The 14789-nt window shown below is 35.6% G+C and overlaps 1 protein-coding gene across 1 annotated transcript in view; it reads right to left on the bottom strand.

Annotated features, from left to right (window-relative positions):
• Positions 1 to 14789, bottom strand: part of LOC136877585 (mitotic checkpoint serine/threonine-protein kinase BUB1) — a 402777-nt gene that overhangs the window by 361757 nt on the left and 26231 nt on the right. The window contains exon 2 of the mRNA XM_067151742.2: positions 6246 to 6450. Within this exon, the coding sequence (XP_067007843.2) occupies positions 6246 to 6450 (205 nt within the window). The remainder of the gene's footprint in view (positions 1 to 6245; positions 6451 to 14789) is intronic.

Here is a 14789-nt window from a genome sequence, read left to right on the forward strand (position 1 = left end):
AGACGTGGGACCCATCTTTGACGCAGCTTACGATATCCAAGGTCCTCGTGAACAATGGCGAACACACTGCCATACGACATGTTCAGCTGCGAAGTCAAATAAATATTAAAGTTTAATTATTCCACCTATACAATACATAAAGAGATATTAATAAATAATTAAATCTGTAAATAAAATTACAGTGCGAAACATGTTCCTATAATTTTATTTACAGATTTAATTCCTTATTAACATCTCGTTTTATGCATTGAATAGGTGGAATAATTAAACTTTAATATTTATTTGACTTCATTGTACATTTCAATATGGACCAAAATATGAGAATTGTAACATGTAACGTAAAAGCCAACCAGGCAAACCATATGTTAAACAAATATCACAACCTGAAAGTTAAGATCAGCAGTTTAATTAAAGGCATAGCCTTTTTAAAAGAATGTCTTAGACTAAAATTTGTACAGATTTTTGAGACATGTCCAAAGGAATAACTTATCTTCTCCTTATTTAATCAAAACCAAAAACAAAACCAATGAAATTTGGCTTAAAAACAAAATTAAAACTTTCTACAGAAGGAAGTCCCTCTTAAACTTACAACTATACAGACTACACTTATCAGTGTCTCAATTTCTATTCATTTCAATTGCATGTAGATTACAAATTAAATATCATCCTAAATAAGAAACAAATAACGTTAGATAAAAAACTCTGTCTTTTTAAAAGAAAATCAACTACAGTCACCTAAAAGACAAGATAGAAACAAAAAGACTCCTCCTTTCAGCAACACAACCACCGTAATTAACAAGTACGATCTTTTCAGATAAAGAATTGGAATTCTTAAATAAAGGTTTAAAACATAATTGGCCTAGTATACATAAACAAAACGATATCATCACTACCATAGCAAAAGTTGAGACGAATATCTCAAAACTACCCTTGGAATTACAAAATGATACTAGACATGAAATAAAGAAACTACCAACATTAACTGAGGGATTATATAAAAATGCTAATCTTAACCATACTAAAATAATAAAAGACATAAAAAACAAAATAAAAGATAGTATAATAATAACTCTGACAAGGGGGAAACTACTGTTTTATTAAATAAAAAAGACTATATAAAAAAACTGAAGACTTTTACACAAACGAAACTTACACAATAGTTAATAAAGATCCCACAAGAAGAATTCAACAAAATTTAAAAACCATTATTAAAGAACTCTTCATTTTTACTAAATGAACAACAGCAAAAACTAATCCTTATGAACCCGAATACTCCTACAGGAAGATTTGTTAAAAATGAAGCCATGTTTTCCAGTGTTGACTTAGTTAAATGTAGCAAAGGCTTTTCAGTCTGTCCAACACAAAGCAAATCCAATGTAAATTAAAACACTAAAAGCATATCTGTAAAACACACACTAACATACAAAGAATGACATGTTTCGTTCTACAAAAACATCCTCAGATTCTATCAAATCACTTAAAATAAGCTTATATATGTACAGTATTGTTTACGTAGCGTAAACTTGTCAATGATAGAGAGATTTCAGTGTTTGGTGACAACAGACTTAACATCGGCAGTCTAGATAAATACGCAAGTTTTTCACTATATTATAATTGTATATAATTTATTTTTTGTCATTACTGTTTCATGTTATCACTTATCTCTCTATCATTGACAAGTTTATGCTACGTAAACAATACTGTACATATATAAGCTTATTTTAAGTGATTTGATAGAATCTGAGGATGTTCTTGTAGAACGAAACATGTCATTCTTTGTATGTTAGTGTGTGTTTTACAGATATGCTTTTAGTGTTTTAATTTACATTGGATTTGCTTTGTGTTTGACAGACTGAAAAGCCTTTGCTACATCCCACAGGAAGAGCTTTACCTAAATTGCATAAGGAAGATATACCTATACGTCCAATCATCAATTGCAGAAATAGTCCAACATATAAATCCTCAAAATATATCCACAACTTTCTGAAAAAAAAAAAAAAAAAAAAAACCATTACATTTTTAACAATAAATCCCAATTAAAAAATCTTCATTTTTGTAATATTTTAAAAGAATTCACCTTTCGATATTGCTAACATATATTCTAACGTACCAGTCAATGAAACTGTAAATATTATCAAAAAACAACCTCACTAAACTCAGTAAACTTAGCAAACTCGAATTAGAAGAATTATTATTTATTGCTAGGGGGCTTTACGTCGCACCGACACAGATAGGTCTTATGGCGACGATGGGATAGGAAAGGCCTAGGAGTTGGAAGGAAGCGGCCGTGGCCTTAATTAAGGTACAGTCCCAGCATTTGCCTGGTGTGAAAATGGAAAACCACGGAAAACCATTTTCAGGGCTGCCGATAGTGGGATTCGAACCTACTATCTCCCGGATGCAAGCTCACAGCAGCGCGCCTCTACGCGCACGGCCAACTCGCCCGGTGAATTAGAAGAATTCTTAAGACTCCTAAACTTTGTTCTAAAAAACAACTATTTCACATTTAATGGTAAAATCTAACATGAAGATGGCCTAGCCATGGGAGATCCCTTATCCGGCATCTTAGCCGACATCTATTTAGATTCTTTAGAACATAATAAAATTTCTACTAATATAAAAGGCCTTAACTTGTGGCTTCGATATGTAGATGACACATTCGTAATTACTGATAAAGAACTCAATAACAGTACTGATATTATAAATTTTATTAAACTACTTGGACCAAAATATAAAATTTACTAAAGACGAAATCAACGGATCCTTAAATTTCGTAGACATCACAGTAACACGTAATAATAACTTTGACTTCCAAATTTAAAGGATACCTACTCACACCTCAACAACAATAAAAAAAATACTTCATTACATTCAAAATCCCATAAATTAGCTACCTTTCACAGCTTAATTTACAGCATTTAAAATACTATCACCTAAAAATAGAACTCAATTATATAAAAAACTTAGCAAAAAATAATGGGTATAAACTAGAAAAAATTAACAATTCAATCAACAAAATCAAACTCAAATTAACAACAAAACTCATCCCTGACAAACCCAAAAAGAGTAAGTTTATTACTTTCACATACAGCAATACAGACATTTACCAAATTTCAAACCCTATAAAAAACCAAAACACTTGCATAACCTTTAGAACATCCAACACTAACCGAAAATTATTCTTCAATCACAACACAATCAATTCAAACACCAACTTTTACACAGGTTCAGGCATATACAGATTCGCATGCACACAATGTGGCGCCTCTTACATTGGTCAAACAGGCCGAAGCTTTCAAACTAGGTACTTGGAACATTTTAATGCCAACAAACACAACAAATTCTCAGCTATGAGTTCCCATATGAAAGAAATAGGACATCATTTCATCACTATAGATCAAGACCTCACTATTATTAAAAAAGTAGGTGAAGGAAATTTAATGAATGAATTAGAAAACATCTATACATTTTTAGACCAATACTATAACAAAAATCTAAACGTGAATGATATAGTTGAAGTAAAAACCCCATTATACGAAATTTTACCAAAATGACTGCAATCACTAAATTTAAATCAACATAACATTTTAAATAATATTAAATTATTAACTTCCAAGCCCCATTAATTTCAAAAAACAACTCCTGCCCTGCCCATACCCACAATCCCACCACTATCAACAACATAAACTTAACCCCCCCCCCTCTCCCTCCCATATTCTCACACTGTTATAATACCAGAAGCACAAGTAACAAGTATCAAACTACTGATTAACTCTATAATCTCATACTTTTAATACTTTATTCTCCTCCTTATTACAGACTTCAAACCAAAATCTCTGTTAAAAAAACAACAAAAAAACCCACACAGCTACTTACCATCGAACACTCTTCCTTACTCTTACATGCTTTAAAAGGACCAAACTTACCTTTTCACAAAAACAAAAACACATTTGGAATAATCATAAAATCTCTCCCTCATCATTATTCTAATTTCAAGCTGTTTAAGATTTATTTTGATTTACTACTCTCTCAATCCTTTGCTGAACACCAACACCTTTTAGCAGTATTAACTGTTCCCACAGAATTATACTGTTATAGCTACTTATAACACAACTACTTGCCATCGATCACTCTTCCTCTATTACGGTATTTTCAAAAAAAAAAAAAAAAAAAAAATTCTTTGCTTCGCGAGACTATTAATGCTACAATTTGATTTCTTAAACCCTTTACAGGACACCTTTTAACAAAATTAACCGAGTTCTTATAGAACTTTATAATTATGGATGTTTACTATCACACTTTCCCTCGCTCCCGCATCGTAGTTCGAGAGGAAGGCTAATTTATTTCTTCACAAAAGACTGACTATAGACTGGACCTAACTTTTATTTGAAATCCACTTGATACTGATCATATCATTTCTCTTTATATTGTTCTAAGAATTGAACTCATTTCCTGCTACCCGCCACGGCCAATAGCATATAAATCTGGCACACCGCTTTGACCCTCTCCTCCATCAATCTCACATCTGTAACACTAGTAACTTAAATATCAGTCATTTCAACACTACGATAGCAACTATTTAACACTATTACAATTGAAAATGAAATTACACACAATGTTTTCTCTCCGACTCTACTTTACGCCAACCAATTTCAACATTAATAAAGAGGTAAGCGATTTTAACACTTTGATTTCTCTTTAAACTCTCCTTCCATTCAAATTCATTCTTTAACACGTAAATCTCCTATTGTTACAGACTTCAAACCAAATTTCCCATTCGACTCTATACAAGAGGCTACAGTCGCTCCTTCCAGCTAATATTTAACACAGCTACTTACCATCAAGCACTCTTCTTCACTCGTGCTTCTAGAAGACTGCAGTTTCTTCTCTTCACATGAGTTACAACAGTCTAACAATTTTTTATACGATTATAAACCCCACTTGAAGTGTTATTTACTACATTCTTCATCATTATCCTGACGTCTGAACTGTTTAACACCCCATTAATTTTCTCGAACGCCCTCAACCATCAAAAGGTCCCGCTTTGTTTCAACGTAACAATTTATTATAAACCTCACTTGAAGTGAGCAACGGAAACATCTCTTTACTAGCTTTGTTATGTATTAATACTCTATTTGGAATTATCAACTACATTTTTATTATTACTGTGACATTTGATCTGATTAAGATTCAAAAGTTTTCTCTAACACCCTCAACGTCCAGAGGACGCCACTTTACAAAATTTACGATCTTATAAAACTACCTGTATACAATTTGTTACCAATTTTTTTAAAAAGGACATTCATAAATTTATGACTATTTGTATATTAGACTTTATTAAAGCTCCATTATAAGAATATCATAACAATTGTCAACCATTTCGCTCACCATTTGAAGCATATTTCCAACATCATCTTCACATTCATATGTAATTTAATTACAATCAGGTACCTGATTAATTATCTTTCAGATTGAAATTAAGGCTGAAGATGCCCTTAATTTAAGGGTGAAACATGTCCCTATAATTTTATTTACAGATTTTAATTCTTTATTAACATCTCTTTTTATGTATCGAATAAGTGGAATAATTAAACTTTAATATTTATTTGACTTCATTGTACATTTCAATATGGACCAAAATATGAGAACTGTAACCTGTAATGTTTAGCTGCGTTGCGATTTCTCTCAGTTTAATGCGCCGGTTCTGTCTAATGATCGCATTCACACTGTTGACCTTTGCACGGGTCCTGGACTTTGCAGGCCTGCGTTCGCGATGGTTGTCCGTGATATCCGTGCGTCCGGCTTCGAATTGCTGACACTATTTTATGATACCTTGCAGGGAAATGGCCCGCTCCCCACACACAGCACTAATTTCACGATGAATGTCCGTACAATTCTTCCTTTGGCCCATAGGAATCGGATTGTCGCACGCACCTCATATTTTGGAGTGAATGTGCAGTTGACACGCCATTGCATTTGGCCGCTATTCACACAATACTAGACGAGACATTACAGCGACCTGCCTAACAGACGTTTGGGCAGTGCCTGTCCCTTTCTCCGCTGTGCCCACGTTTGCGACACACAGCGTGCTGCTGCGGCGCGTTAGTGCAACTAACTTCTTGATCCACCAACGTATAACCAGGTTTAAAACACTCCTCAGTTATTTTCAAGCACCAAATGGACATACCTGAATATATAAACCATTCTTACGATATTCTTAAATGATTAAAGACACTGCTACTTACATATCTAATCCACATACTAACGTATCGTTCATCTTCATTGTATCTCTTCTGATCTTGAAATTCAGACAGACATCTCTCCAGGAGAACCTGATAATTTCCTTCTCGTCCATTTTTAGGGAAATTTTGCTCCACCCAGTTTACATAGTCAAACCACACTTGAAGAGGATCATCTCCATTATAACAGCGAAGCTGAAGTTCATACTCACTAGAAACATGAAAATAAGAGCATTAATTAAAGCTGGTGGTAGATGGTGGGACACTGAGTTGATTTGCTCCGAGAAAAAATAATTTTTTGAATAATGCCATCCATAGGCGCACAACCAAACTCATACTAGGTACAACACTATGAATGTAACTAGACAGGATAGGAACACAGAGAAAATATAAAGAGTCAAAGTCTAAAACAAAAACACAGAAAGCCAAATTTCACATCCAAAAAAATCAATGTCTTCCAGACCATATTTCTTCACAGTTTCCCCAGCAAGATTTTGTTTACCTCCAAGCTTCATCTGAGAGAGAAAGCAGTCGTCTACTCTTATCAATGTTGCCATAGTTGAAAGATTTTAATAATTTTATTGCCTTTACTTTTCCACTAACTACTTTTATGGTTTTCAGAGACATCAAGATGCCGGAATTTAGTTCCGCAGGAGTTCTTTTATATGTTAGTAAATCTACTGACACAGGGTTGATGTACTCTATTTCAGCACCTTCAAATACCTTTTCAATACAAACTGTGCAAAGTTTAAGTTACATATATGTTCAGGGACTAGTTTCGACCTAACAGTAGGTCATCATCAGCCTAAAGCAAATTAAATACAGAAGTATCGAAGAAATTAAACAATGTAAAGACACATAAGGTCTCAAAATTGTACATACCATGTGAGAAAATGAGATAAGATTTGAGAGACGTGCTGCACTACGTTAAAAAAAATAACTATGATAGAGATTCACAAGAAGTCCAGTGCGCCGTACAACATTAAAAAAAGCTGTTAAAGATAGAAATCCTTAAGTTGCTGGTCAAGGAATTCAATATATGCTGGCTCCTTAAAGACGCTGTTATCCATTCGAAGAACAACTGAGCCAAAGTCACGTTTTTTAAAGATATTCTTAAATGTGCTGCAGTATAACATTTTATTATACTCGGTACCGGTTTCGATGCTGGTGTGCATCATCAGCCAAAAATAAGAAAAATACACATAGACAAAGTTACAATAAACAATGCATAAAGTACATACAAATTTTACAAAACTGGCAAGAACTAATTAAAAACGGGATCCATAAACATTAACCTATGACCTAAACTTAAAAAATATAGCACCAGCTGTCTTAAAACTATGAATATACGTCCTCTTGATAAAAGTCCTCTGAATCTAAAAACATTAAACCACATGTGGACAAAAACCAATGTTTCACTATCATAAAAGTCCAAGAGCATAATTTTAATTTTGTAAGAACATATGTGTAAAAGGTTTACTTGCTAAACATTCACTGAGTATTAGAGTAACCAGTGCAAGAAATTAAGAAACCATTTTTCTATTGGTTAAAAATGGCTGTCATTAAAATAACACAACCAGTCAAATGACGTAACTTCCTATTTTGCGTGATAAAACTTCTTCTCTAACATAGCCGGTTCAAGTATTAGATAACAAGATCTTTTTAATGAAAAATTTTGGTGGACGCCGTGTTTCCAGGGTACTGTTCTCGGTTCAAACTAGAACCTCTGGGAGCGTATATATTGTGTTATTAGACGTTAGGTAAGACACAGAGCCGCAAGACCAGCGTCTTTTTAAACTTGAATGACGACATGTCTGGAAGGATGGCCAACATTTTAGTACTGACAGAGCGATATTTCCCAGCAATTTTTGAGTCTGGAGACATCTTGCTAAATAAAGGACAGGTGTGATCAGAACAATTAACAGACAAGTTATGTTCAATAGTAAGCGACGTGAACAACACTCCAGCACAATATATCAGCGTCTTCCTCATTACACTAGAAATCTCAAGTTTTCTTTTTCTTCAACACCTTGGGCATTGGCTTTGTGTTTCTTTGCGAGCCCATGTTTTGAAATGTCGCCCTTCGACCCCATGAGAGATTCTAATATCATACTTACAAATACTAAAAAATGCAAACAATGAGCCTCTTCTTGACAGTCATATACAGAGAGTAATCTTTGTACAAACTTTTATACATCACGTCATATTTCTTCGCCATAACACCAAGGAAACAACAAAATCACTCAGATCAAATCACAATAGCCTACTGGCCTATTAAAATACCAACACCAAGCAAGTTACACACAAATCACATAATTTCACATGCGAAATTTAGCCTTCCTTTAAGAACACCAACGTAATTTGTTAGCAGCAGTCATTGCGTCCTGTAATGCATAAGCAGTAAGCAAGTTAGAACCAATAATTTGATCATCAATATCAGACAAACTGTCAAATTTTAGGTATTTCATCCTGAAACACACACACACAAATATTCAAACATGCTTCGCCTTTGTCACGTAACTTGTAAACACACATATCTGCCTACAACTACCTCTCCCTCACAGTCTATTATGCAAAACCTCCAACAACATCCGCTAAATTAACGATCAATGATTTCAAAGATTTTCAATGCAGAAGATAGTAAATACACTTTTTTTGGAGAATTATCGATAAATTATCAATACGATGCACAACTGCAGTATCGAAACACGCTTCTCAACATGCAAAATAAATTTCTTATTGATCTTTTTAAAAGATGACTGGAGTTTGTCATCTCGCACTTTCTCCAAAATTACTTGGGATTTGAAAAAATGTGAATGAATACATTAAGCGGGAAGCCAAGAGAAATGGTGTAAACTCATGGGTATGCCGCCTAAATCGGGAGAGTTGGCAGGTATGCACATCTAGTGGTTTGGTACTATGTCTTGTTCGGGGAATATCAACGGAATGGCACCGTCAGGAGCCAAAAGCATATCGGCAAGGAGCAAGAGAACGGGCAGAGCAAGAAGTCACTATCCTAACAATACGTACTGGTGAAAGTCTTCTCAGAAGAGGAAACGACACTGAAGGTCTCCGTTCCGTTTGTTACATCTGCAAAGGACTCACGAGATTGAAAATATTAAAATTAAAAATCTCTGACAGCACTCTACACAACTGATAAAAATTACTGCAATGCACTGTATCAGAAAATGCAAAGTTGTCCTTTACAAGCAATGTGCAACTCGTAGGATAATGTGGAAGCTGTAAAGGAAAGCTGGGTGCCCACTAGAGGCAAGGGATAGCAAGGTACAACAGGGTGAAATTTCTTCATCAGAAAAATACACAGGAAAAAAAATAAAATAAAAAAATAAATTAAAAAAAAAAAATAAAAAAATAAAAAAAAAATGGAAGCACACTCAAAGCTGGAGCCTGGCATGGTTGAGCCAATAAGAGATATCACGGGACTTCTGACGGCACAGTGCCTTGCATTGTATTGCCATAGCTCGTCTCCAGTAAGCAGGTGAACAAAGCAGCAAGATTCAGTAACATTTGATTCAGAACATTTTAGAACTCTTCGGGAGGATTTGGACAGCAAATTATGGGGCGAGTTCAATTCCAGAAATCCACAGATAGGCGCGAAAAGTGGATATTTTCTTTCATCGTTCTTGACACACAGGTATGCTGCGTGCTGCTGCTGTAATCTTTATAGTTTTAAGAATTTCCATATTAAATTTTTCTACATGTAAAGGTAAGTTATTTTGTAAAGGCTTCTCCATTTTGCATCAGGAACAATCACATACCCTGCTGTTTCCAGTTAATCGCTCCTCTGGCTGACCTTCCTTTTCTTTTTAAAAATATCTTTACTTTGGCAAGATAAATTGATTGTAAAACAATAGCAAGTCTTTTAAATACAGAAACACTTCTCAGTCCAGATAAATTTTTATAGTTTCAAGAATTTCTATATTTAATATTTAATTTTTTTGTATTTAAATGAATTAGATGTAAATCCAGTTGGATAGCTACAGGTAATGTATTTAATAACATACTACTTTTGTCTTGAAAGCAACTTTTAATCCATCACCAGCTTGCTGGGCCTGTCATGATTTCATGTTACGATTTGGTAAGGCAATGAAATGGCGTATGGCTTCTAGTGCCGGGAGTGTCAGAGGACATTTTTGGCTTGCCAGTTGCAGGTCTTTTGATTTGACGACCGTAGGCGACCTGCGTGTCGTGATGAGGATGAAATGATGAAGACTACACACACACCCAGCCCTCATGCCAGAGAAATCAACCAACGATTGTTAAAATTCCCCACCCTGCCGGGAATCGAACCCGGGACCCTGTGACCAAAGGCCAGCAAGCTAACCATTTAGCCATGGTGAGCCGTATCCTGAAGGCTCATAAGAGATACCCAGATTATTATGTGACATAATATATAAATTTTATTGATATAAATTTCAGTCATATATGGTAAAAGTAATGAATCATAGGATAGCCGAGACCGGAAGTCCATGGAGACATCAAGTCGCTGGATATTGCGCGATACTTCCTTGGGACCGTGAGAAAGTCTTAGCGTCTCCAGGAGCTGGGACATCTCGGCACGTGTAAAGGATGTTGGCCAAGAGAAATATTCAGCCAATGAGAACGTGTGAATGTGGCAAATATGGAGTCTACAATGCACGAAGTCAATCCCAGGTTGACCAACATGGACAAGTTCTTGAAATCAGTTCTGTTATTTGACGGATTTCCACAGGTCTACAAGTGAAATATAATCAGGAGTACGATATAAAAATAATAGGAAGAGATTTGATATTATTTGAACTGTGTTTTATTGATGTGTTATAATTAATATTGTGTCATTATGAATGGCAAGCACTCTGATTGGTTGTTTGTCTAGACATGTGGAAATCCCATAGCTACAACGGCGTTAGCCACGCTTCCTTAGCACCTCAAGCTTAGGAGTGTGTCACTCTGATCGCGGAAGCCGATGTGATGTGAAGTTGTTCGGTGTGCTCCGAGAAATGTATGTGAAAGTTGCCACGTGAATATATCAATAACAGTGGATGGTTTTCAGACTGATAAACAGTGTTTTTCAGTCGTGCAGTTGAATAAATTAACTGGTGCAGAGTTAATTGCAGATCATATATTAGCGTAAAGTTCACTACAGATAAATAGATGGTGATAATTAGCCGTAGTTTGGAAGTGAAGAAGAGACGTTCAGTTGCTTCATATTTTCGTGTCGGTCACGTTTCGTGAGGAACTTTCGGTCCATACCGCGAGCCGCTCTCAATAACTGTGTATATAAACCCTAAAGTGTTAAATTTCAAGTGCATTTGTGTGTCAGTGTGTTGGCTGAGTGTATAGCCAACAAAGGGTTTGTTCGGCACGTGCAGAATTGAGCGGTGAAGAGATATTCATCCAAAACTTCTGTGTTGCAGTGTTCAGTAAATTTCAGCAAGAAGATGGCATCACCCACGGAAGAAGGAAGATTGTTTCTATGTGTTAAAGCAGTGATCAACATGGAGTAACCACCTAACGCAGCAGGGATGTGAGCCGCTGCCGTGTGTCCCGAAAGTCATCCAAGATAAGGCGCATGTTTTAATTATGGAATGTTATATGGGTTATGTTAAAATACTAGCGCAGTTTAGTGTAGGGATTTTCTTTAACGTAAAGTAAGCCTGACGGCATTGTTTATTTCACCTTTGTATTGTTGTACATATGGATAAGAGAGAAATGCATGTTCTCTCTATTTTTATTTTGATTTAAGACTAGTTAGATGGGATAATGAGGGAGTTGTTAGGATTATTTGTTATATTACGCATGATAATTTAGCTTAGTATTATTCAGATATTTCCTTGTATATTAGTGCTAGGAGGATTAGATTGACAAGATCATCCAATTTCCAAGTTAAACACTTGCTACGTTGAGAGAAAATTTAATTTAATTTTGGTAATTTAGAGTTAGTAACAGTTAAATTGCATGGTGCATGGTATTTCAGAAGCTGAACCGTAAGGAGCTGCATAACAACGTCGAAAGAATAGGATCTTCTAATTTAGGTCGGAAACTGTTTTGCCCAATGATTTGTACAGGAATCGAACCTGGTCTCATAATGTAAAAGGCTGATGAAAATTGTAAGAGATTTGAGAGGTTATAATGCATGCGGAATTATAAAGTGATTATGCAGGCCGATTGCATGCCTGATGAAGTGAAAGAATGACGTGCAGTGAATGTGTACCTGCTATTGTCTTCTGAGAGAATATTATCAGAATCGACAGAAATTGATTCCAGACCAATGAGTCTAATGTGTGTAATAAATTGTCGAAGCATGCTAGGAAGGAGTACGATTGTACGCGAGTTTCCGTGTAGCCGAAGAAAGATGATATTGCCTCACAAGCTTATTTGTTGGCCGTGTTTACAAAGACAGTGTGAATGAGATGGTATTTCCGTGATACAATCTTGGCGGACAGAAACCAAGCCTTAGCACAGTGTTGAGTTCCAACATTTCCTTTTAGTTCACAGTACAGCAGGAAATACATGACGGATGATGGCGCTTTTTGAGGGCGCAAATGCAGCAGAAGAAGGCAATGTTGTCCATTGCTTTCCACATGATTAATGATGGATAATACGGTTTTCTCTAACAGGATGGTGTTTTACGATATTTCATGTTTGGATATGTTGTCTTGTTTGTTTAATGGGGAACAGTCCGAATGCTGAGTAATATTGATGGTCAATCTAGTTCTCACTAGATCCTTTTTGGTGAACCGCGTTTCACGTCGAGTCAGTGTAGTATGCAAGATTTCTTTCTCTTTATCCGATGTAAATAGGTGTGATATTTTGCTTATTTTGTTCATTGTAAATATATAACTGCCAGTTAACAACACGGCATAAGGGAGGACGTTAAATACGACACGACTGACTATAAGACTCATTTCAATAATCCTACCACAACTCAACTTCAACTACGGTTATTTTATCAAGAGTTCCCCCGATAAATACACATAAGAAAATCTTGTATTTCTTCAATTTATCATCAAGATTAACAAAATGTACACGTCTCCAACATGAAGAAGACCTTATCGCCGTTTTTAATTCGTCAATTGAACACTGACTTGTTGAATTTTTAACCAACATGAATGAACTTTATTTCATCATCATATGTTTTAATCTTCGTGCCATTTTATCATATCTTTTAGCTTTTGTATCATCATAACATCAATGTATTTTAATTGTCTTGCCATTTTGTCAAATTTTAGCTGAAGATGTTCCATAATCGGAACGAAACATGTACTAGAGATTATATGGTTTATATTATGTAATTAATAAGCCTTTTATATAGAAATTGATAAGTATTGGAAGGTGGGAACCTACTCATAACTTAACCTTAGTTGTGCTGAGCCAATACGGAATAAATATGAGATTCATAAGCTGCAACCCTGAGTCAGTCGGATGTTCATACAGGAATGGAGGCATTGTCCTAGAAGGTTACTACCCCTGGGTACGGTACAATGGAGCTGGACTATGGTAAGGAAATAGAGTGTATATACTACGACTTTCAGATTAAACTTGAATGATTCAATGGGTAAATAGTTAAAGACATGAGACCCCCTGATGGTTAAATCAAATAAATTAGAACTAATGATTTGGTCATGTTGCTCTAAGAAACGATAGAAAAATCAAGGCTGCAGTGGTATGGACATGTTAAGAGAATGGGAGAAGAGGATGTTAGGAAAAACTTAAAATGGTCCACCTTTTCAACATTTTTGTATTGAAAAGGTGGACCGTTTTAAGTTTTTCCTAACGTCCTTTCTCAGTTCAATACGGACAAAATGAAATTCCTATGTTTAAATGGGAGAAGAGACGAAACTAACAACAAAGATGTTGGTAATGGAACTGAAGGGAAGGAGACCTAGAGGAAAAACTAGGGATAGATGGCTGAGAGTTGTAAAGAAGAGCACCAAGGCAAGACTAGGGAACTGGACTACAGTGACAAGAGAAGTGGTGGATGGACAGAAAACGATTGAAAGGCTTATGTTTCACGCAGACCCACCCTGTGGTTGGAAACTGCTCCAGATGATGACTGCTTTTGTCATAAGATGTTGGGATATATATACCGTATTGGTAACAAACGTTTGTCAGATGTAATGATTTTCAATAAGAGAATTACATTCAAGAGTTCTAACCATTTAATTTGAGACTTTAAGCTGTATTACAATACTCTAGCTGGTTTCTTTTAGGGTGTGTGTGTCCACTAGGTTATCCTCAAAGTCGAGTGGTTATATGAAAAATGCAAAAACCAACATGGCATGAAAGTTGATGAGTAAGGTGGTTTGCCACCGATTTCCTCACCAGGCCAGAAAGTGCTCTTGCAGTACATCTGACCCTATGAGAAATATTTCATAACACTCAGATGCACTAGTCATGCTCTGAATGTCATTACTCAGCACAACCTGTACCCCAGCAGCTTCCACATTGTCACAGTCGTGGAATTAGGCTGGGACTTTAGTGAAAGCTACACTTTGCTCTGGCCTGTGATAAGAGAACTATGGTAAGTACCACACTTCCAAGAACTGG

This window comes from Anabrus simplex, chromosome 7, assembly GCF_040414725.1.
Source record: "Anabrus simplex isolate iqAnaSimp1 chromosome 7, ASM4041472v1, whole genome shotgun sequence".
NCBI lineage: Eukaryota > Metazoa > Arthropoda > Insecta > Orthoptera > Tettigoniidae > Anabrus > Anabrus simplex.